Source organism: Denticeps clupeoides, chromosome 3 (genome assembly GCF_900700375.1).
Source record: "Denticeps clupeoides chromosome 3, fDenClu1.1, whole genome shotgun sequence".
Classification (NCBI taxonomy): domain Eukaryota; kingdom Metazoa; phylum Chordata; class Actinopteri; order Clupeiformes; family Denticipitidae; genus Denticeps; species Denticeps clupeoides.
Genome location: NC_041709.1, coordinates 23486333 through 23510074, shown reverse-complemented (window position 1 = coordinate 23510074; position 23742 = coordinate 23486333). Strand labels below are relative to the sequence as shown.

At 41.3% G+C, this 23742-nt stretch overlaps 5 protein-coding genes across 5 annotated transcripts; all 5 read left to right on the top strand.

The window, feature by feature from the left end:
- Nucleotides 1-1251: 1251 nt before the first annotated feature.
- Nucleotides 1252-3069, top strand: LOC114786757 (retinal cone rhodopsin-sensitive cGMP 3',5'-cyclic phosphodiesterase subunit gamma-like). Its single transcript, XM_028974182.1, has 4 exons — nucleotides 1252-1404; nucleotides 2271-2389; nucleotides 2559-2599; nucleotides 2703-3069. The coding sequence occupies exons 2-4, from the start codon at nucleotides 2283-2285 to the stop codon at nucleotides 2777-2779; spliced, it is 225 nt and encodes a 74-aa protein (XP_028830015.1). The 5' UTR covers nucleotides 1252-1404; nucleotides 2271-2282; the 3' UTR covers nucleotides 2780-3069.
- A 1713-nt stretch (nucleotides 3070-4782) lies between these two features.
- On the top strand, nucleotides 4783-6600 carry LOC114786527 (retinal cone rhodopsin-sensitive cGMP 3',5'-cyclic phosphodiesterase subunit gamma-like). The gene is made up of 4 exons (XM_028973709.1): nucleotides 4783-4935; nucleotides 5802-5920; nucleotides 6090-6130; nucleotides 6234-6600. The coding sequence occupies exons 2-4, from the start codon at nucleotides 5814-5816 to the stop codon at nucleotides 6308-6310; spliced, it is 225 nt and encodes a 74-aa protein (XP_028829542.1). The 5' UTR covers nucleotides 4783-4935; nucleotides 5802-5813; the 3' UTR covers nucleotides 6311-6600.
- A 1713-nt stretch (nucleotides 6601-8313) lies between these two features.
- Nucleotides 8314-10132, top strand: LOC114786545 (retinal cone rhodopsin-sensitive cGMP 3',5'-cyclic phosphodiesterase subunit gamma-like). Its single transcript, XM_028973737.1, has 4 exons — nucleotides 8314-8466; nucleotides 9334-9452; nucleotides 9622-9662; nucleotides 9766-10132. Exons 2-4 carry the CDS (start codon nucleotides 9346-9348, stop codon nucleotides 9840-9842), a joined length of 225 nt encoding a protein of 74 aa, XP_028829570.1. The 5' UTR covers nucleotides 8314-8466; nucleotides 9334-9345; the 3' UTR covers nucleotides 9843-10132.
- A 4891-nt stretch (nucleotides 10133-15023) lies between these two features.
- Nucleotides 15024-17093, top strand: LOC114786417 (retinal rod rhodopsin-sensitive cGMP 3',5'-cyclic phosphodiesterase subunit gamma-like). Its single transcript, XM_028973533.1, has 4 exons — nucleotides 15024-15158; nucleotides 16078-16196; nucleotides 16607-16647; nucleotides 16751-17093. The coding sequence occupies exons 2-4, from the start codon at nucleotides 16090-16092 to the stop codon at nucleotides 16825-16827; spliced, it is 225 nt and encodes a 74-aa protein (XP_028829366.1). The 5' UTR covers nucleotides 15024-15158; nucleotides 16078-16089; the 3' UTR covers nucleotides 16828-17093.
- A 4545-nt stretch (nucleotides 17094-21638) lies between these two features.
- LOC114785380 (retinal cone rhodopsin-sensitive cGMP 3',5'-cyclic phosphodiesterase subunit gamma-like) lies at nucleotides 21639-23518 on the top strand. Its single transcript, XM_028971558.1, has 4 exons — nucleotides 21639-21772; nucleotides 22488-22606; nucleotides 22776-22816; nucleotides 22920-23518. Exons 2-4 carry the CDS (start codon nucleotides 22500-22502, stop codon nucleotides 22994-22996), a joined length of 225 nt encoding a protein of 74 aa, XP_028827391.1. The 5' UTR covers nucleotides 21639-21772; nucleotides 22488-22499; the 3' UTR covers nucleotides 22997-23518.
- The last annotated feature ends 224 nt before the right edge of the window (nucleotides 23519-23742 follow it).

Sequence of the window (23742 nt, the reverse complement as noted above, 5' to 3'; positions counted from 1 at the left end):
ACCCTTTTATATGGCTGAATGAGGTGTCATTTAGAATAGTACTTTGTTCAGTACAACTGTACAATAGTGATAGTACAATAGTTCTACAATAGCACAATAGTGATAAAAAAAAAGGAGAAGAGTTTGTTTTTACACCACACGTCACTTTAGAGCAAAAAAAAGCTTCATGTAAAGCTGCACACTAGGGGTGTTAGAAAATATTGATACAGCAATATATTGCAATATTTTACATGGTGATATTGTATCGACACAGGGACATCTAATATCAATATTTTTGTTTACATATTTCGTGCACCAGATGGTGCTGTCGAGCGTTTTCTTTAGTCAAGTCAGCAGAGATGAGAATCATCTCTGTAGAATATCGCAATTTGTACAGAATCACCAAAAAATCACTCTCAGCACTAGAGCCCCCCAGGGCTGTGTTTTGAGCCCCCTACTGTACTCCGTACACCTAAGACAGCCACTACAGCCACTACAAACTCCACCATGCAGGACAGGCGAGCCCGATGGTGGTTCGATCAGCTGAACCCATCATCTGTACCAAGCTCCCTGACCTTCAATCGATCTACAGCAAGCGGTGCTGGACCAGGGCCCGGACGAAGTTCAACACAGAGAGAATGAGAGGGAGCTTCTTCCCACAGGCTATACCAGCTCTCAACAACCACAACACTTCATAGGACAGAATTCTAATACACTCCATCACTTTCAATCACTTTTGGACTCAATCCCCACAGTCATTTGCACAGCTTTACTTTACACATTTGCACACTTTCACGCTACTTGTTACATATAATTTGACATTAGATGACATTAATAGATGTTTTAAAAAGAACTATAATTACAGGATTTTACCATTTTTTACTGATTTGTTCTTGTTTGTCTCTTTTTTTATGACCAGTTTTATTTTTTCTTCTCATATTAATCTGTCTTTTTCTACCCTTTCATATTTTATTGTACTTCACATTGCGTCTATTTATAGAATATGCGCTATAAATAAAACTTGCCTTGCCCGTTTTAAAACAAATTTACACCATCAGCCCTTTTTTCACACTTGTTATGTGTTGTTCAGCGAGCAGCCAAGATTACATCTACACTCATACTGCACTCATACTACTGGTATCACCTGAACTGACCTGATGGGAAGATCTGTGCTTGGTCAGGACATGCTGACTAAACCTGGCCTGAGTCCATCTTAAAATACACCTTCTCACTGAGGTGAGCTTAGAAACATGTGAACTAACAGGGAGATGATCAGAGCAGGATTAGCCTGGGGGGTATAAAGGGAAGCGCTGAGCGGCAGAAGGATGCCGGAACAGAGAGACTGCAGAAAGAGAGAGGAGTTCTCCACTCGTCTTTGTTTTGCATCTCTGCACTTGCTTCCAGGAGGAGCAGGACCAATTCTAGGTAAGAAGAATCTTCTCGCATCTTCTCCACATTACTGTTCTATAAATAAGTGGCAGGTAGAGACATAACAGGCGGTAGATAGCGAGTTCTAGAAGGTTCCTGGGGAGTGGCTGGTGCTGTTAATCATTAAATGAAAGGTTAAATTAATTCTCATGGACCTTGACAGGGACAACTCAAAAAACGTGTCGAAAGGTCTAAGTTTGGGTGTGTCCAGTGAATGACACTACAAGTGAAATATTGTAGTCATTTCAGAGGTGAGAACATGGTTCTGAGCAGCAAACCTGGTATGGATAAAGACATGGAAAAAAGATCTTGTAGAATGTAAAGACACCTTCAGGTTGAAGATGTATTATCAAGGTTCTACCCCAGGGAGAAACCATTGTGTGCTACATAGAACTTATTAACACCAGACCCTTGGGAGTCTAGAACTGTAAGAGATGTGTGAGATGCGTAGATGCGTAGAGAAGTTCTGGAGTGTGGACTGGTTCCGTGTAACCGTACAGAATGTACATGGTCCACATGCTGGACCAGTCCAGTAAAAATGGGCTGGTCATGCTAAGAGAAACTCTCTTGGACAGAAGTCAGATTGTGGTGATGTTCTAGAGATGCCAGTCTAGAACCTAACATTTAGTAAACATGCGAGTTATTCTGGGAACGTGAATTAGACAGAATTAGACAAAGGCGATTGAACTGAATTTGACCTAATCTGACCTAATATTAGCCTTTGTGTGGTTGGGTTGGGGCCACACTGATGGGCCGGATTAAGGCCGTCAGAAACACGCATTAATCTGAAGTAATTAGGTGTGAGGAGATCATATGGGAAACAGCGGCAGATGAATAAATGGCTCCACCTTCCTGACCTGCAGCCATCAGTCGTAATGGATACCGGAGTCGCTGCCCCTGTGGAGAAGAAGGGACCCCCCAGGTTCAAGCAGAGGACCACTCGCACCTTCAAGAGCAAGGCACCCAGGCCTGGTCAGAAAGGGTAAGGCCTTTATGAATGTGAAGTTATATTCAATTTTTTGAATGGGTGTTGCCGTAACAGATTATGATGAAAGCGTTTAAATGTTGATGACTGCATCAAGTTTGAATTGAAGTTTGAAAGTTTTTATGTGCTGATGTTGTTTAAAGTTTTTGTCATTTGTGTCACTCAGGTTTGGTGATGACATCCCTGGAATGGAGGGACTTGGCACAGGTGACGTTTTCAACTTAATTTAGAGTCGCATTTGAGCATCACCATAGCAACAGCTGTTTGTTAGTAATAAGAATTGATTAAAGATTATGCTTTTCTCCTGCAGATTTCACCGTCGTGTGTCCATGGGAGGCTTTTGGTGACATGGAGCTCAGTGACCTGGCAAAATTTGGAATAGTCTAGTTTCACTCCTGAACATCCCGTCCCTTCAAACTCAATCACGCTGGATTTGGACGCAGAAACACACAATATGGACTTGCAACATATTTATGTGGGGTAGGGATCTGATGGTCCCTCTCCCGGTCATTTTTGCAAATGTTTAAGAAAAGATCACATATAATCAGAGTTCTATTTATCTACTTCTATTTTTTTTAACCTTCAAGTCAAAAGTTTCTTGTAGTTTCCCATAGTGTCACCATGAGCATCAAACGGTCCTTTTGAGAAAAAATAAAAAACATATTTTTCCATGATAACATGACTCAAGTTGCCTTCTTCATGTCATATCTTCACCTGACTGGTCTGACTTCTCAAATTACAGAGGATACGCCAATTTTTCATGCCTAAAACCTTTTTGGAATCATGATTTACATTATCCAATTAAAGAGGTCATTCCTGACCCCATTCAACAACAAACACTGAAACAATTCCCTCTAAAAAATAAATATTCCTGAATCATTTTTACAAGTGATCATAAAAATGTACCTGTTTTTGTGTGTGTGTTTTCTGAGCATGTGTTTGATTACATTTTTGATGCAATTGATCTCAAATGTGGTAATAATGGATGTTAAAAGCACATAACCACATCAAACAGTGTTAATAAAAATAGTTCATATAGACATTCAGTAATAAAAGGAAAATGGTATCTTTGACAGAGAAATCATTAAATAAAAACAAAGACATTTATGCTCAGAATACTGAATAATAAGAAAACGTATACCCTTTTATATGGCTGAATGAGGTGTCATTTAGAATAGTACTTTGTTCAGTACAACTGTACAATAGTGATAGTACAATAGTTCTACAATAGCACAATAGTGATAAAAAAAAAGGAGAAGAGTTTGTTTTTACACCACACGTCACTTTAGAGCAAAAAAAAGCTTCATGTAAAGCTGCACACTAGGGGTGTTAGAAAATATTGATACAGCAATATATTGCAATATTTTACATGGTGATATTGTATCGACACAGGGACATCTAATATCAATATTTTTGTTTACATATTTCGTGCACCAGATGGTGCTGTCGAGCGTTTTCTTTAGTCAAGTCAGCAGAGATGAGAATCATCTCTGTAGAATATCGCAATTTGTACAGAATCACAAAAAAATCACTCTCAGCACTAGAGCCCCCCAGGGCTGTGTTTTGAGCCCCCTACTGTACTCCGTACACCTAAGACAGCCACTACAGCCACTACAAACTCCACCATGCAGGACAGGCGAGCCCGATGGTGGTTCGATCAGCTGAACCCATCATCTGTACCAAGCTCCCTGACCTTCAATCGATCTACAGCAAGCGGTGCTGGACCAGGGCCCGGACGAAGTTCAACACAGAGAGAATGAGAGGGAGCTTCTTCCCACAGGCTATACCAGCTCTCAACAACCACAACACTTCATAGGACAGAATTCTAATACACTCCATCACTTTCAATCACTTTTGGACTCAATCCCCACAGTCATTTGCACAGCTTTACTTTACACATTTGCACACTTTCACGCTACTTGTTACATATAATTTGACATTAGATGACATTAATAGATGTTTTAAAAAGAACTATAATTACAGGATTTTACCATTTTTTACTGATTTGTTCTTGTTTGTCTCTTTTTTTATGACCAGTTTTATTTTTTATTCTCATATTTATCTGTCTTTTTTTACCCTTTCATATTTTATTGTACTTCACATTGCGTCTATTTATAGAATATGCGCTATAAATAAAACTTGCCTTGCCCGTTTTAAAACAAATTTACACCATCAGCCCTTTTTTCACACTTGTTATGTGTTGTTCAGCGAGCAGCCAAGATTACATCTACACTCATACTGCACTCATACTACTGGTATCACCTGAACTGACCTGATGGGAAGATCTGTGCTTGGTCAGGACATGCTGACTAAACCTGGCCTGAGTCCATCTTAAAATACACCTTCTCACTGAGGTGAGCTTAGAAACATGTGAACTAACAGGGAGATGATCAGAGCAGGATTAGCCTGGGGGGTATAAAGGGAAGCGCTGAGCGGCAGAAGGATGCCGGAACAGAGAGACTGCAGAAAGAGAGAGGAGTTCTCCACTCGTCTTTGTTTTGCATCTCTGCACTTGCTTCCAGGAGGAGCAGGACCAATTCTAGGTAAGAAGAATCTTCTCGCATCTTCTCCACATTACTGTTCTATAAATAAGTGGCAGGTAGAGACATAACAGGCGGTAGATAGCGAGTTCTAGAAGGTTCCTGGGGAGTGGCTGGTGCTGTTAATCATTAAATGAAAGGTTAAATTAATTCTCATGGACCTTGACAGGGACAACTCAAAAAACGTGTCGAAAGGTCTAAGTTTGGGTGTGTCCAGTGAATGACACTACAAGTGAAATATTGTAGTCATTTCAGAGGTGAGAACATGGTTCTGAGCAGCAAACCTGGTATGGATAAAGACATGGAAAAAAGATCTTGTAGAATGTAAAGACACCTTCAGGTTGAAGATGTATTATCAAGGTTCTACCCCAGGGAGAAACCATTGTGTGCTACATAGAACTTATTAACACCAGACCCTTGGGAGTCTAGAACTGTAAGAGATGTGTGAGATGCGTAGATGCGTAGAGAAGTTCTGGAGTGTGGACTGGTTCCGTGTAACCGTACAGAATGTACATGGTCCACATGCTGGACCAGTCCAGTAAAAATGGGCTGGTCATGCTAAGAGAAACTCTCTTGGACAGAAGTCAGATTGTGGTGATGTTCTAGAGATGCCAGTCTAGAACCTAACATTTAGTAAACATGCGAGTTATTCTGGGAACGTGAATTAGACAGAATTAGACAAAGGCGATTGAACTGAATTTGACCTAATCTGACCTAATATTAGCCTTTGTGTGGTTGGGTTGGGGCCACACTGATGGGCCGGATTAAGGCCGTCAGAAACACGCATTAATCTGAAGTAATTAGGTGTGAGGAGATCATATGGGAAACAGCATCAGGTGAATAAATGGCTCCACCTTCCTGACCTGCAGCCATCAGTCGTAATGGATACCGGAGTCGCTGCCCCTGTGGAGAAGAAGGGACCCCCCAGGTTCAAGCAGAGGACCACTCGCACCTTCAAGAGCAAGGCACCCAGGCCTGGTCAGAAAGGGTAAGGCCTTTATGAATGTGAAGTTATATTCAATTTTTTGAATGGGTGTTGCCGTAACAGATTATGATGAAAGCGTTTAAATGTTGATGACTGCATCAAGTTTGAATTGAAGTTTGAAAGTTTTTATGTGCTGATGTTGTTTAAAGTTTTTGTCATTTGTGTCACTCAGGTTTGGTGATGACATCCCTGGAATGGAGGGACTTGGCACAGGTGACGTTTTCAACTTAATTTAGAGTCGCATTTGAGCATCACCATAGCAACAGCTGTTTGTTAGTAATAAGAATTGATTAAAGATTATGCTTTTCTCCTGCAGATTTCACCGTCGTGTGTCCATGGGAGGCTTTTGGTGACATGGAGCTCAGTGACCTGGCAAAATTTGGAATAGTCTAGTTTCACTCCTGAACATCCCGTCCCTTCAAACTCAATCACGCTGGATTTGGACGCAGAAACACACAATATGGACTTGCAACATATTTATGTGGGGTAGGGATCTGATGGTCCCTCTCCCGGTCATTTTCGCAAATGTTTAAGAAAAGATCACATATAATCAGAGTTCTATTTATCTACTTCTATTTTTTTAACCTTCAAGTCAAAAGTTTTCTTGTAGTTTCCCATAGTGTCACCATGAGCATCAAACGGTCCTTTTGAGAAAAAATAAAAAACATATTTTTCCATGATAACATGACTCAAGTTGCCTTCTTCATGTCATATCTTCACCTGACTGGTCTGACTTCTCAAATTACAGAGGATACGCCAATTTTTCATGCCTAAAACCTTTTTGGAATCATGATTTACATTATCCGATTAAAGAGGTCATTCCTGACCCCATTCAACAACAAACACTGAAACAATTCCCTCTAAAAAATAAATATTCCTGAATCATTTTTACAAGTGATCATAAAAATGTACCTGTTTTTGTGTGTGTATTTTCTGAGCATGTGTTTGATTACATTTTTGATGCAATTGATCTCAAATGTGGTAATAATGGATGTTAAAAGCACATAACCACATCAAACAGTGTTAATAAAATTAGTTCATATAGACATTCAGTAATAAAAGGAAAATGGTATCTTTGACAGAGAAATCATTAAATAAAAACAAAGACATTTATGCTTAGAATACTGAATAATAAGAAAACGTATACCCTTTTATACGGCTGAATAAGGTGTCATTTAGAATAGTACTTTGTTCAGTACAACTGTACAATAGTGATAGTACAATAGTTCTACAATAGCACAATAGTGATAAAAAAAAAGGAGAAGAGTTTGTTTTTACACCACACGTCACTTTAGAGCAAAAAAAAGCTTCATGTAAAGCTGCACACTAGGGGTGTTAGAAAATATTGATACAGCAATATATTGCAATATTTTACATGGTGATATTGTATCGACACAGGGACATCTAATATCAATATTTTTGTTTACATATTTCGTGCACCAGATGGTGCTGTCGAGCGTTTTCTTTAGTCAAGTCAGCAGAGATGAGAATCATCTCTGTAGAATATCGCAATTTGTACAGAATCACAAAAAAATCACTCTCAGCACTAGAGCCCCCCAGGGCTGTGTTTTGAGCCCCCTACTGTACTCCGTACACCTAAGACAGCCACTACAGCCACTACAAACTCCACCATGCAGGACAGGCGAGCCCGATGGTGGTTCGATCAGCTGAACCCATCATCTGTACCAAGCTCCCTGACCTTCAATCGATCTACAGCAAGCGGTGCTGGACCAGGGCCCGGACGAAGTTCAACACAGAGAGAATGAGAGGGAGCTTCTTCCCACAGGCTATACCAGCTCTCAACAACCACAACACTTCATAGGACAGAATTCTAATACACTCCATCACTTTCAATCACTTTTGGACTCAATCCCCACAGTCATTTGCACAGCTTTACTTTACACATTTGCACACTTTCACGCTACTTGTTACATATAATTTGACATTAGATGACATTAATAGATGTTTTAAAAAGAACTATAATTACAGGATTTTACCATTTTTTACTGATTTGTTCTTGTTTGTCTCTTTTTTTATGACCAGTTTTATTTTTTCTTCTCATATTAATCTGTCTTTTTCTACCCTTTCATATTTTATTGTACTTCACATTGCGTCTATTTATAGAATATGCGCTATAAATAAAACTTGCCTTGCCCGTTTTAAAACAAATTTACACCATCAGCCCTTTTTTCACACTTGTTATGTGTTGTTCAGCGAGCAGCCAAGATTACATCTACACTCATACTGCACTCATACTACTGGTATCACCTGAACTGACCTGATGGGAAGATCTGTGCTTGGTCAGGACATGCTGACTAAACCTGGCCTGAGTCCATCTTAAAATACACCTTCTCACTGAGGTGAGCTTAGAAACATGTGAACTAACAGGGAGATGATCAGAGCAGGATTAGCCTGGGGGGTATAAAGGGAAGCGCTGAGCGGCAGAAGGATGCCGGAACAGAGAGACTGCAGAAAGAGAGAGGAGTTCTCCACTCGTCTTTGTTTTGCATCTCTGCACTTGCTTCCAGGAGGAGCAGGACCAATTCTAGGTAAGAAGAATCTTCTCGCATCTTCTCCACATTACTGTTCTATAAATAAGTGGCAGGTAGAGACATAACAGGCGGTAGATAGCGAGTTCTAGAAGGTTCCTGGGGAGTGGCTGGTGCTGTTAATCATTAAATGAAAGGTTAAATTAATTCTCATGGACCTTGACAGGGACAACTCAAAAAACGTGTCGAAAGGTCTAAGTTTGGGTGTGTCCAGTGAATGACACTACAAGTGAAATATTGTAGTCATTTCAGAGGTGAGAACATGGTTCTGAGCAGCAAACCTGGTATGGATAAAGACATGGAAAAAAGATCTTGTAGAATGTAAAGACACCTTCAGGTTGAAGATGTATTATCAAGGTTCTACCCCAGGGAGAAACCATTGTGTGCTACATAGAACTTATTAACACCAGACCCTTGGGAGTCTAGAACTGTAAGAGATGTGTGAGATGCGTAGATGCGTAGAGATGTTCTGGAGTGTGGACTGGTTCCGTGTAACCGTACAGAATGTACATGGTCCACATGCTGGACCAGTCTAGTAAAAATGGGCTGGTCATGCTAAGAGAAACTCTCTTGGACAGAAGTCAGATTGTGGTGATGTTCTAGAGATGCCAGTCTAGAACCTAACATTTAGTAAACATGTGAGTTATTCAGGGAACGTGAATTAGACAGAATTAGACAAAGGCGATTGAACTGAATTTGACCTAATCTGACCTAATATTAGCCTTTGTGTGGTTGGGGTTGGGGCCACACTGATGGGCCGGATTAAGGCCGTCAGAAACACGCATTAATCTGAAGTAATTAGGTGTGAGGAGATCATATGGGAAACAGCATCAGGTGAATAAATGGCTCCACCTTCCTGACCTGCAGCCATCAGTCGTAATGGATACCGGAGTCGCTGCCCCTGTGGAGAAGAAGGGACCCCCCAGGTTCAAGCAGAGGACCACTCGCACCTTCAAGAGCAAGGCACCCAGGCCTGGTCAGAAAGGGTAAGGCCTTTATGAATGTGAAGTTATATTCAATTTTTTGAATGGGTGTTGCCGTAACAGATTATGATGAAAGCGTTTAAATGTTGATGACTGCATCAAGTTTGAATTGAAGTTTGAAAGTTTTTATGTGCTGATGTTGTTTAAAGTTTTTGTCATTTGTGTCACTCAGGTTTGGTGATGACATCCCTGGAATGGAAGGACTTGGCACAGGTGACGTTTTCAACTTAATTTAGAGTCGCATTTGAGCATCACCATAGCAACAGCTGTTTGTTAGTAATAAGAATTGATTAAAGATTATGCTTTTCTCCTGCAGATTTCACCGTCGTGTGTCCATGGGAGGCTTTTGGTGACATGGAGCTCAGTGACCTGGCAAAATTTGGAATAGTCTAGTTTCACTCCTGAACATCCCGTCCCTTCAAACTCAATCACGCTGGATTTGGATCCAGAAACACACAATATGGACTTGCAACATATTTATGTGGGGTAGGGATCTGATGGTCCCTCTCCCGGTCATTTTCGCAAATGTTTAAGAAAAGATCACATATAATCAGAGTTCTATTTATCTACTTCTATTTTTTTAACCTTCAAGTCAAAAGTTTTCTTGTAGTTTCCCATAGTGTCACCATGAGCATCAAACGGTCCTTTTGAGAAAAAATAAAAAACATATTTTTCCATGATAACATGACTCAAGTTGCCTTCTTCATGTCATATCTTCACCTGACTGGTCTGACTTCTCAAATTACAGAGGATACGCCAATTTTTCATGCCTAAAACCTTTTTGGAATCATGATTTACATTATCCGATTAAAGAGGTCATTCCTGACCCCATTCAACAACAAACACTGAAACAATTCCCTCTAAAAAATAAATATTCCTGAATCATTTTTACAAGTGATCATAAAAATGTACCTGTTTTTGTGTGTGTATTTTCTGAGCATGTGTTTGATTACATTTTTGATGCAATTGATCTCAAATGTGGTAATAATGGATGTTAAAAGCACATAACCACATCAAACAGTGTTAATAAAATTAGTTCATATAGACATTCAGTAATAAAAGGAAAATGGTATCTTTGACAGAGAAATCATTAAATAAAAACAAAGACATTTATGCTTAGAATACTGAATAATAAGAAAACGTATACCCTTTTATACGGCTGAATAAGGTGTCATTTAGAATAGTACTTTGTTCAGTACAACTGTACAATAGTGATAGTACAATAGTTCTACAATAGCACAATAGTGATAAAAAAAAGGAGAAGAGTTTGTTTTTACACCACACGTCACTTTAGAGCAAAATAACGCATCATGTAAAGCTGCACACTAGGGGTGTTAGAAAATATTGATACAGCAATATATTGCAATATTTTACATGGTGATATTGTATCGATACAGGGACATCTAATATCAATATTTTTGTTTACATATTTCGTGCACCAGATGGTGCTGTCGAGCGTTTTCTTTAGTCAAGTCAGCAGAGATGAGAATCATCTCTGTAGAATATCGCAATTTGTACAAAATCAAAAAAAATTCACTCTCAGCACTAGAGCCCCCCAGGGCTGTGTTTTGAGCCCCCTACTGTACTCCGTACACCTAAGACAGCCACTACAGCCACTACAAACTCCACCATGCAGGACAGGCGAGCCCGATGGTGGTTCGATCAGCTGAACCCATCATCTGTACCAAGCTCCCTGACCTTCAATCGATCTACAGCAAGCGGTGCTGGAGCAGGGCCCGGACAATAGTGAAGGACCTCAGCCACCCCAACAATGGACTGTTCTCTCTCCTGCGATCAGGGAAGCGCTTCCACTCCCTGAAGTTCAACCCAGAGAGAATGAGAGGGAGCTTCTTCCCACAGGATATAACAGCTCTCAACAACCACAACACTTCATAGGACAGAATTCTAATACACTCCATCACTTTCAATCACTTATGGACTTAATCCCTCCAGTCATTTGCACAGCTTTACTTTACACATTTGCACACTTTCCCCCTACTTTTTACATATAATTTATGTTTAAAACATACATTTTTAATACTTATTTATATTTGCAATATTTGCATATGTATAACACTTCATATGTTATACATATTTCACTGCATATTATACCGTGTATGACTGTGTACGTGACAAATAAAATTTTTATTTAAATTATATATCGTTATATAATCATATCATTACCCGTGTATCGTGATATGTATCATATCATGAGATCCTTGCCAATACACACCCCTACTCCACACACACAGACACACACACACACACACACACACACACACATCCAATATGATTTCATTCATCGTCAGAGATTAGAAAATGTCAGGGGACACCTCCAATTTACTCCCACCTGGGTAAAAAATATGACTTCAACCGCAAAACATGTAAATAAAAGTCCTCTCGTGTTTTAGTTCCCGCTGGTCTCCATGAAAGACAGAGTCTGTCACATGACACTATTTCGCACCAGTCTGTGACCAGTTGTAACAGGGGGTACGCTGACTGCATCAGGGTGTACATGATCTGACTGCCAAGTGGCCCCGCCTCCATTGTTCTCGCCAAAAACCCACTGGGTGCTCCAAGTGCACTGGAATGGGGTCAATGACAAGTGTGACATCCGACTAACCACTTTGTTTCTTTTTTTTTTCAAGTATTCTTATTTTTGAGCTATAGCCCACACGCTATTGTACCCAGCCCAAATTGCACTGCTACTGTGAAACACTGCAGCACAGCACACAGTGACACAACGAAATGTGTCCTCTGCTTTTGACTCATCACCCTTGGTGAGCAGTGGGTAGCCATGACAGGCACCCGGGGAGCAGTGTGTGGGGACGGTGCTTTGCTCAGTGGCACCTCAGTGACACCTTGGCATATCGGGATTCAGACCGGCAACCTTCTGATTAAGGGGCCGCTTCCTAAACCACTAGGTCACCACTGCCGCTGCCTTCTGGACAGGCAGTAGTGTGGAGTGGGCTGCAGCTCGACTGACTAAATGGTCAGTAGGCAGGTCTGGCCCTAACAAATTTGGAGCCCTAGGCAAGATTTTAGGTTGCACCCCAGAATGCAGCCAGAATGCCGGGGGTAAGGGGGGTCTGACAGAAAGCCATTTCATTATGGAGATGCGGGGGAACATTGTCGCAGCCAGAACAGAACTTTTTAAGATTTCCTTTGACCATCGATTTTTAACCGTTACCTTAAAAAACTTGTTATCATTATTGTTATTATTACTAGTATTACTTAATAGGCTTTGCTATGCCGGAAAATTCATGTGGACTTGTTCTTTTCAATATCTAGACACATGAAGACCAAGTAGTTTTAGGAAACACTTTTTGTGGCGCCCTTATCCTGGGATGTCGCCCTTATGCTTTCCCTATGTTGCCTATGCCATGGGCTGGCCCCTTGCCAGTCGTACTGATCTCCAAACACAAGAAGACCACAGCCTTTATCGATTCTGGCATTCCCATCATTCACACTTCAGAGGACAACCGGCCTCTGGTTTCCAGGCCCATCTCCCTATAATAATCACCTTAATCTTTCTGGGATCCCACTCCTTTAGACCTAGTGGACAGCCATCACGAGAGTTTAGTTATTCCCTACGTGCTATGCCCCCGGCGTCTTCCAGCAGTTCATTAATGATCCTAAATAACTGGATGGAGTGGCGTTGTGGCCCTTACCTGCAACACTCAAGCAGCATCAGAGGTTCGCCAACTTCTATCAGCGTTTTGTCCATTATCCATTTAGCCTTCAACTCCCTCGGTGAACGTTTCACCACCACAACAAATCTTCAAAACCTGGACCTTACTCTTTCTTTCATTGTCGTGGTGGATGTGTCAGACATGGTACGTATGCCCTGGGGCCCTCTTTGCCTCCATGTAGAGTACTGGGGCCCCTTCGCTGGACCCTACAGACCCAGATCCACACTGCCTAGGACTCTGACCCCAGACATACCAACATCTTGCCTCCAAGCGGTCCTGCACTGGGGACATTCCTCCGCTCTTTAGAGTTACCATGGGGCATCAGAGGACACTCTCCTTCATCTGTAGGGCTTTCTGGTGGCCCACCTTCACCCTGGACGAAAGGGGCTATGTGGAGGTCCATCAGCCGGACCCCTTCATTCTTTACCAGTACCACAATGCTCTTGGATGCAACAGGCAGTAGATTTTCTGACTGCCAGGTGTTGGAGGCAAAAACACCATACTCATGATCATGGAACAGTTCTCCTAGGCGGTCCACCTTGTCCCCCTCGTCAGTCTCGAACTGCAGGAAATGGGTCAGTGTAGTATTAAGTTGTTTGGAATTGTTTTAAGACATTGATGTCTCATTAAGAAACTGAGAATAGTGCTGGATTCACTGATGGTCACGTAATATCGGTGAGAGGTTTCCAGACATAGGACTTTATTTAAAACTTTCTAAAGATCTAAAGAGCACAAACAGACTTACAGCCAATCCGCTTATCCCATCAGAGTCCAGGCATCAGAACCACGCCCAGACCCTCTGAGGCCAAAACATGGTGCTGTTGTGTTTATATAATGACAATTGGAATTTGGTGACCGTTTTTAATGGTTGGAGAATCATAGGGAGGGGTGGACAGATATATGTATGTAAGTATATATACAGTACAGGCCAAAAGTTTGGACACACCTTCTCATTCAATGTGTTTTCTTTATTTTCATGACCATTTACATTGTTAGATTCTCACTGAAGGCATCAAAACTATGAATGAACACATGTGGAGTTATGTACTTAACAAAAAAAGGTGAAATAACTGAAAACATGTTTTATATTCTACTTTCTTTGCTCTGATTACTGCTTTGCACACTCTTGGCATTCTCTCGATGAGCTTCAAGAGGTCGTCACCTGAAATGCTTTTCCAACAGTCTTGAAGGAGTTCCCAGAGGTGTTTAGCACTTGTTGGTCACTTTGCCTTCACTCTGCGGTCCAGCTCACCCCAAACCATCTTGATTGGATTCAGGTCTGGTGAATGTGGAGGCCAGGTCTCCACTTTTTGTTAAGTACATAACTCCACATGTGTTCATTCAGTTTCAGTGGGAATCTACCAATGTAAATGGTCATGAAAATAAAGAAAACACATTGACTTAGAAGGTGTGTCCAAACTTTTGGCCTGTACTGTATATACACACACACCCACTGGCATCAGTTTGCCTTGACTTAATGTGTGGGCAGTAATGTGGCATTTCATTTTCATGACTAGTTTTATTTTTTTATTAACTCTTTTTTTCTTGTTCTTGACTACCCTTTTATTTTTTATTGTTCCTGAAACTGAATTTATATTTAGAATGTGCGCTATAAATACAACTTGCCTTCCCTTTCTTAAAGTAAATTTATGCTGTTTTATCTCATTTTTTCATCCTTGATATGTGTTATTCAGTGAGCAACCAAGATCACATCTGCACTCATACCTGTGCTGCTGGTTTCACCTAAAGTGACCTGATGGGAGAATCTGTGGTCTGATCAGCCATCTTAAAATACACTTTCTCACTGAGATGAGCTTAGACTCGCTAAATCCTGGGAACGTGTTGAGGAACAGGGAGATGATCAGAGCAGGATTAGCCCAGAGGGATATAAAAAAGAGCAACGAGCGGCAGAAGGAAGGTGGAACAGAGAGACTGCAGAAAGAGAGAGGAGTTCTCCACTCGTCTTTGTTTTGCATCTCTGCACTTGCTCTTCCAGGAGGAGCAGGACCAATTCTAGGTAAGAATCATCTTCTCACATCTTCTCCACATTACTGTTCTTTAAACAAGAGAAAGGTACAGACATAACAGGTGGTAGATAGAAAATTTCCTGATGAGTTGTTACTCATTAGATAAAAAGTATAAAATAGTTCTCTTGGATCTGGACAGGGACGAATCAAATACTAATTTGAAGTCATAAAGGTCTAAGTTTAGGTGTGTCCTGTGAATGAGGCTACACATAAAATGTTGTTGTTGTTTTGGGGGTGAGAAGATGGTTTTGAGCAGCAACCCTGGTATGGTTAGAGACATAGATAAGGTGGGCAGGGCCAGTCAGGAAGACCATGTAAAATGCAAAGACACCCTCAAGGTGAACATGTCTATTTTACCAGGGTTCTACATTCCTAACCATTAACCATTAGATTTAGTAACACCAGACACTCGTGAGTCTACAACCATAAGAGATGTGTGAGATGAGTAGACCCTCTGAGCACAGGGATGATTCTAGCTTGGGAGAACATAATGTTCTGTAGTGTGGGTTGGTTCCGTGTAACCGTACAGAATGTACATGTTTCACATGCTGGACCAGTCCAGTGAACGCTGGAAACAGCTTTCACAGGTTAAAGGAAATGGGCTGGTCATGCTAAGAGAAACTCTCAGATTGTGGTGATGTTCTAGAGATGCCAACCTAGAACTTTACATGTAGTAAACATGTGAGTTATTCTGGGAACGTGAATTAGACAGAATTAGACAAAGGCGATTGAACTGAATTTTACCTAATCTGACCTAATATTAGCCTTTGTGTGGTTGGGTTGGGGCCACACTGATGGGCCGGATTAAGGCCGTCAGAAACACGCATTAATCTGAAGTAATTAGGTTTGAGGAGATCATATGGGAAACAGCGGCAGATGAATAAATGGCTCTACCTTCCTGACCTGCAGCCATCAGTCGTAATGGATACCGGAGTCGCTGCCCCTGTGGAGAAGAAGGGACCCCCCAGGTTCAAGCAGAGGACCACTCGCACCTTCAAGAGCAAGGCACCCAGGCCTGGTCAGAAAGGGTAGGCCAGTGTATCATACAGCATCTAAATTCATCAGTACTGAAAATAAAAAAAGAAGTGAAAAGTGCCAATTCGAATGAAAATGAGAAAAATAGCTAAATAAATGACAATTTGTTGAAGTCTAAGTGGAAAAATTGGGGAAATTTCAGCATGAAGACCAACTGTTTTAATCATCAATTATTAGTATGTTGAAATATATCACAATAATACATACTATAAAATAATAACAATGTTTATGAATATCAATGTTTATGAATGTGTGAAGATATATTCATATTTCACCGTTTTTGAATGGTGTTGACTCCATGTTGCCATAACAACTGATTATTATGAAGATTTTTAAACGTTTGAACTATATTTGAACTATAGTTAAATTGAAGATTAAATGTTTTATATTTTGTGTCACTCAGGTTTGGTGATGACATCCCTGGAATGGAGGGACTTGGCACAGGTAACATTTCCAACCTAATTTAGAGTCGCATTAGAGCATCACCATAGCAACAGCTGTTTGTTAGTATTAAGAATTGAATGAAGGTTATGCTTTTCTCCTGCAGATTTCACCGTTGTGTGCCCATGGGAGGCTTTTGGTGACATGGAGCTCAGTGACCTGGCAAAATATGGAATACTTTAGTTACACCCCTGACCACCCTGTCCCTTCAAAGTGAGTGATGATGCATCCAGACTCAAAAAACACAATCTGGACTTTAAACGACTTCAACATAATTAAGTGGGGTTGGGGTCTGATGCTCCCTCTCATGCTGTCCGGTCATCTTGACAAGACAAGTTTGTTTAAGAGAAGACAATCTATAATCAGAGTTCTATTTCCCTACTTATAAATTTTATTTTTCTAAACTGTCCTGTAGAAAAATGAATAAAATACTTATTTTTCCATGATAACTCTTCATGTCATATCTTCATCTGATTGGTCCAGAGAATAGGCCAATATGAATTCTCTCATGGCCAACTCAAAAGGTCACGGAAAGGTCATATAACATTCCTCACTCCATTCAACAGCAAACAAACAATTCCCTATACAGAATAAATATTCCAAAATCAATTTTACATGCAAACATAAAAATTGTTTTTATGAGCATGTGTTGGATTACACATTTGATGCAATTTATCTGATAGTAATAATGGGGATTAAAAAAAACACACAACCACAGCATAAAGTGTCTAGAAACAATTTTATCTGGACATTCACTAACAAAAATGAAAATGGCATAATCTTTGACAGAGAAATCATGAAAAATCTACTTATTCATAAACTCTTCTATGCTCGGTATACTGAATAATAAGGTGCAGGAGAAGAGAACTTATAGCCTTTATATGTTATATAATTGTGAAACAGTTAATTAGTGAGGATGTGGATGTTGTTTTTGTAACACTGAGGAGTACAATAATGATAAAAAATGTAATGAAAAAAGGTTTACTTAACACCACACATTACTTCATAGCATAATAATAATTCACATCATAATTCACAATTCTAAAATGCAAAAAACCTTTACACAAAGATTGGAAATGATTTAAATCATCATCAGAGAGGAGACAATGTCCATTCTACACCAACCTGGGCAGAAAACTCAAAAACTTCAAAAGGGAACTTTAAATGCAGAACGAGCCTCACCACAGGCAATAAGAACAAAATAAATTTGAAGCTTATGAAACATTGGAATCAACAACGAAAATAATTATATATTAGATATAATGATATAAGATCGACTACTTGTCATAAATAAATCTGAAAAAAAAAGAAAAGTTCTGTGTTCAGACCGACATCTTTGTTCCTCCTCAGAATATCTGGGATTCACATGAAAACACATGAAAAAAAAAGAATCTTAAAGCGAATAACGTGTCCAGAGCTGCAGTTCATAGAAATATGGCTTTCAGTGCATTAAAGTAGTCATTTAAACTGCACTAGTGTTCTGGGTCTGGTCTTTTTGGTCCGTCATTGTCACTATGTGTGTGTGTGAACGTGGTGTGTGTGAGCATGAGTCTGCAGAGTATAGGTGCGCATGGTTATTTGTATACGGTGTCTGTGTGTGTCCTCCCGTGGTGTTGGTAAATCTACAGTTTAAAAAAGTTTCTCTTCCCAGAATAATCTTTCATTTGGAACTAAAGTCTCCAGCTAGTCTCAAATCACAGAATCTTCCACAGGCCTCCCACAAACAGTGTCTTGTCATCCTGATAGTGAAGGGGCTATGTCATCCCATCTGTACCAACTATGCCAGGGCCTGTCTTGGTGGTACCCCAGATGCGAAATGAAATGGTCAGTAGGGTCAGAAGTACCATTCTCCTATGAAACACTGTATTGACCACCACCTAGTTATGCAGTACAGGCTAGTGGCCTGCTCACAGTCTACAACGCCTTAACGGCCTCAGTCCCATGGCCCATCACAGTCAGCCCCATCATAGGCACCTGCAACGAGGACCCAGGGGAACCCATGCAACTTGGCCCTCACCCCCACGAAATGGGAACACACTACCATGAGACCCTCTGTGCTCATTATGCCTCCATGACTCACCACCAGGCTATTGGCCCCGCCCTGTCGGGAAAAAGGGTGACCGATGACCGATGTGGCCCTCTAGCCACCACTGACCTTCCGGGGATGGCCGGCCTCTGCTTTCCAGGCCCATCTCTCTCCAAACTGTCCCCAACCACCTCTCCCCCGGACACCCATCATGAGACCATCCATTTACTGATCACCCCCATCATCACTTCAACATGTCCCCCATCTCTCCTGGTCAGTTGGACTGGTGCTTGAATGGGGGCCTCACTGTCAGCCCCACTGCCAACAGCCCCAACCTGGTCCACCATCGGAACCCACTGCTTCATCAATCCCACTGGCCATCATGAGAGTTTAGTTATTCCCTACGGGCTATGCAAGGCATCCAGCATGTGAGAGCAGTGCTTTAAGCGATTGCTCGCCCACTGGCTGTACTTTACGTCGGAGAACGAGTGTCTTCCTTTTACCTTTAGAGATGGAGGTACCAGGCGAGCAGTACTGGAGGCTCGGAGTATACGAGGTGCAGTATTTTGAATCTGATGCATGCAGCTACTGGGAGCCAGTGGCGGGAACATAGCAGAGGGGTGGTGCGGGAGAATTTGGGAAGGTTGAAGATCAGTCATGCTGTTGCATTTTGTATGAGTTGTAGATGTCGGATGGTACATAGAGGTAGACCAGCTAGAAGGGAGTTGCAGTAGTCCAGTCATGAGATTACTAGAGATTACTAAGGACTGAACCAGTATCTGTGTGGCCTGTGTTGACAGATAAGGATGGATTCGTCTGATATTGTAGAGAAGGAATCTACATAAGCAGGAAAGATTGCTTATGTGAGTCAAGAAGGAGTTGTTTTAGAAGGAGAGAGCTGTGAGTTGTCCAGGTAAATAGCAAGATCCTGATGTGGTGAAGAATCTGCTGGAATGAATATTAGTTCAGTTTTGGTGGGATTGAGTTTGAGGTGATGGGTTGCCATCCAATATGAGATGTCAGTTAGACGGATGTCAGTTAGACAGAGGGAGGAAAAGGGAAGATGATTTGTGTCATCGGCATAGCAGTGGTAGGATAATCCATGTGAGGAAATAACCTCACCAAGTGATCTCGTGTAGAGGTAGAAAAGGAGAGGACTGAGTACTGAGCCTTGAGGGACACCAGTGGAGAGTCTACATGAGGTAGAGGTGGATCCTTTCCAAGTCACTTGGTAAAATTGCTCATCAAGGTAGGAAGCAAACGACTGCCTCGCTGAGCCCTGAATTCCAAGCCTCTTCAGGATAGACAAGAGAGTATTGTGGTTAACAGTGTCAAATGCTGCAGAGAGGTCGAGGAGAATAAGTACAGATGACAGTTTTGCCAATCTGGCCGCATGTAGCTTCTCAGACTGGTTAGGATCTAGGAGGTTGTTACTGTGACAAATGAAGTGATAGCTGATTGTAGACACAGGGTTGTGGAAATTGCTTCCATAAAAAACAGCACTGGTATTTTAATTAATATACTGCTTTTAATCTAGTACACGACTGACTGATGGGGCGTATCAAGAGGTCTGTCAACAAGTCACACAACACAAAAACAGAAATATAAATTGACAGCGTTACGTTTCTGCATTATGGAGATGGCTATTGAGGATAGAGATGGATTCAATCATGGTCACCTGCTGAATTAGCAGGTTATTAATATCATCAGAGCAGGAAAAGCCAATGAGAAGCCTATAGGTGCTCAGTGGCACCTCATTGGGTAAAAACAAATGCTATTAATTGAAAGAGGTTGCATGTGTACATGTTACTTACTGATCGCTGTGGCACGGCTGCACCCTCACAAGGCCTGTCTGTTATAAGATATATTTATGCATGTCATTATTCATACATGTTTAGTATGGCTGTATAAAATGTTAAAGGTTGTAAAGGACTTGATTTGTTACAGCAGAGGGCTGATTATAATGTAATATAGTGAGCTTTTCTGACACCCTTTAAAAAGGATGTGTCCGCAGTATAAGGGGTTGGTCGACAGAGAGGTGAATATCCACCTGCGAATCGTAAGAGAGTCTTGGTCATCCACAGGAGTGGCTGGCAGATCAGAGACCGAAGCAATCGGGCGGTCAGGGTCGGAGCAGTGGGTTGGTGTCATTCGTATCCAGCAGGGGTGTTCAAGAAGCGAAGACAAGCACTTGTTATCAAGAAAAGTACAAACAAGGTAAAGGCGAGCAGCAAAAAGTGAACAATGAAGCGTCCAACATGACCATCTGTGTTTTCCACGGGACACCAACCTCATCCTCTTCTGCTTTCGGGTCGCCAACCCCTCTCCCCCTGTAGCCGTGGCAGCTTCTTTTTGCTTTTTGCCATGGATTTTTACCCACTGCCATCAGTTTGCCAACACTCACTGTGTGGACAATGAGGTATAAGACTCAGTATAAGTTTATTTTTGTCTCCTCGCTGCCTCATTTAGCCAACGCCCTAGACCCTCAACACTCTACCCCATGATAGATGACTTAAAGGTTGTTGCTGTTTGTTTATTTATTTATTTTACATTAATTTTCTTATGGCATTTCATTTATAAGACTAGTTTTATTTTTTCTGCTCTTTTTCTTGACTAACCATTTATATTTTATTTGTCCTCAAATTGAATTAATTTGTGCACTATAAATCAAATTTGCCTTGCCTGTTTTAAAATGAATTTACGCTGTCAGCCCTTTTCTTCCATTAAAACGTATCTAATTTTTTCACACTTGATATGTGTTGTTCAGCGAGCAGCCAAGATTACATCTACACTCATACTGCACTCATACTACTGGTATCACCTGAACTGACCTGATGGGAAGATCTGTGCTTGGTCAGGACATGCTGACTAAACCTGGCCTGAGTTCATCTTAAAATACACCTTCTCACTGACGTGAGCTTAGAAACATGTGAACTAACAGGGAGATGATCAGAGCAGGATTAGCCTGGGGGGTATAAAGGGAAGTGCTGAGCGGCAGAAGGAAGGTGGAACAGAGAGACTGCAGAAAGAGAGAGGAGTTCTCCACTCGTCTTTGTTTTGCATCTCTGCACTTGTTTCCAGGAGGAGCAGGACCAATTCTAGGTAAGAAGCATCTTCTTGCATCTTCTCCACATTACTGTTCTGTAAAAAAGAGGCAGGTAGAGATGTAACAGGCGGTAGACAGAGAGTTCTAGAAGGTTACTGGGTCGAGAACATGGTTCTGAGCAGCAACCCTGGTGTGGATAGGGACATGGAAAAAAGATCTTGTAGAATGTAAAGACACCTTCAGGTTGAAGATGTCTGAATAAGATTCTACATTCTTAACCTCAGGGAGAAATCATTGTGTGCTAAATAGTACTTATTTACACCAGATCCTTGGGAGTCTAGAACCATAAGATGTGTAGATCCATAGAGATGTTCTGGAGTGTGGACTGGTTCTGTGTAACCGTACAGAATGTACATGGTCCACATGCTGGACCAGTCCAGTAAAAATGGGCTGGTCATGCTAAGAGAAACTCTCTTGGACAGAAGTCAGATTGTGGTGATGTTCTAGAGATGCCAGTCTAGAACCTAACATTTAGTAAACATGTGAGTTATTCTGGGAACGTGAATTAGACAGAATTAGACAAAGGCGATTGAACGGAATTTGACCTAATCTGACCTAATATTAGCCTTTGTGTGGTTGGGGGTGGAGCCACACTGATGGGCCGGATTAAGGCCGTCAGAAACACACATTAATCTGAAGTAATTAGGTTTGAGGAGATCATATGGGAAACAGCGGCAGATGAATAAATGGCTCTACCTTTCTGACCTGCAGCCATCAGTCGTAATGGATACCGGAGTCGCTGCCCCTGTGGAGAAGAAGGGACCCCCCAGGTTCAAGCAGAGGACCACTCGCACCTTCAAGAGCAAGGCACCCAGGCCTGGTCAGAAAGGGTAAGGCCTTTATGAATATGAAGATATATTCAAATTTTTGAATGGGTGTTGCCGTAACAGATTATGATGAAAGCGTTTAAATGTTGATGACTGCATCAAGTTTGAATTGAAGTTTGAATGTTTTTATGTGCTGATGTTATTTAAAGTTTTTGTCATTTGTGTCACTCAGGTTTGGTGATGACATCCCTGGAATGGAGGGACTTGGCACAGGTGACGTTTTCAACTTAATTTAGAGTCGCATTTGAGCATCACCATAGCAACAGCTGTTTGTAAGTAATAAGAATTGAATGAAGATTATGCTTTTCTCCTGCAGATTTCACCGTCGTGTGTCCATGGGAGGCTTTTGGTGACATGGAGCTCAGTGACCTGGCAAAATTTGGAATAGTCTAGTTTCACTCTTGAACATCCCGTCCCTTCAAACTCAATCACGCTGGATTTGGACGCAGAAACACACAATGTGGACTTGCAACATATTTATGTGGGGTTGGGATCTGATGGTCCCTCTCCCGGTCATTTTCGCAAATGTTTAAGAAAAGATCACATATAATCAGAGTTTATTTATCTACTTCTATTTTTTTTATCTTCAAGTCAAAAGTTTTCTTGTAGTTTCCCATAGTGTCACCATGAGCATCAAATGGTCCTTTAGAGAAAAAATAAAAAGCATATTTTTCCATGATAACATGACTCAAGTTGCCTTCTTCATGTTATATTGTCATGATCTGGTCTGGCAGGGGATACTCCGGGTCCAGACCAGAGTTTCACGTTCGTCCTGTGTTATGTTCCCTGATTGTTATCACCTGTGTATCATTGTATAAAACTATCCTGTTCGTGTCTGTTCACTGTTGGGTCATTGCGTGGTGATGTTTCCCGTCCTGTGTCCTGTGTATTGTGTATTAAACCCCTGTTCTGTGACATTGTGCGTATGCGTCCTCCTTCCTCGCCATGTCCAGCCAGCGTGACACATATCTTCATCTGACTGGTCTGATTTGTCTCAAAGTCTAGAGGATAGGCCAATAGGAGTGTTTCACATCTACCTGACTTAAATTATCCAACTAAAGGGGTCACAGAAAGGTCATTTCTGACCCCATTCAACAGCAAACAGAAACAATTCCCTCTACAAAATGAATATTCTGGAA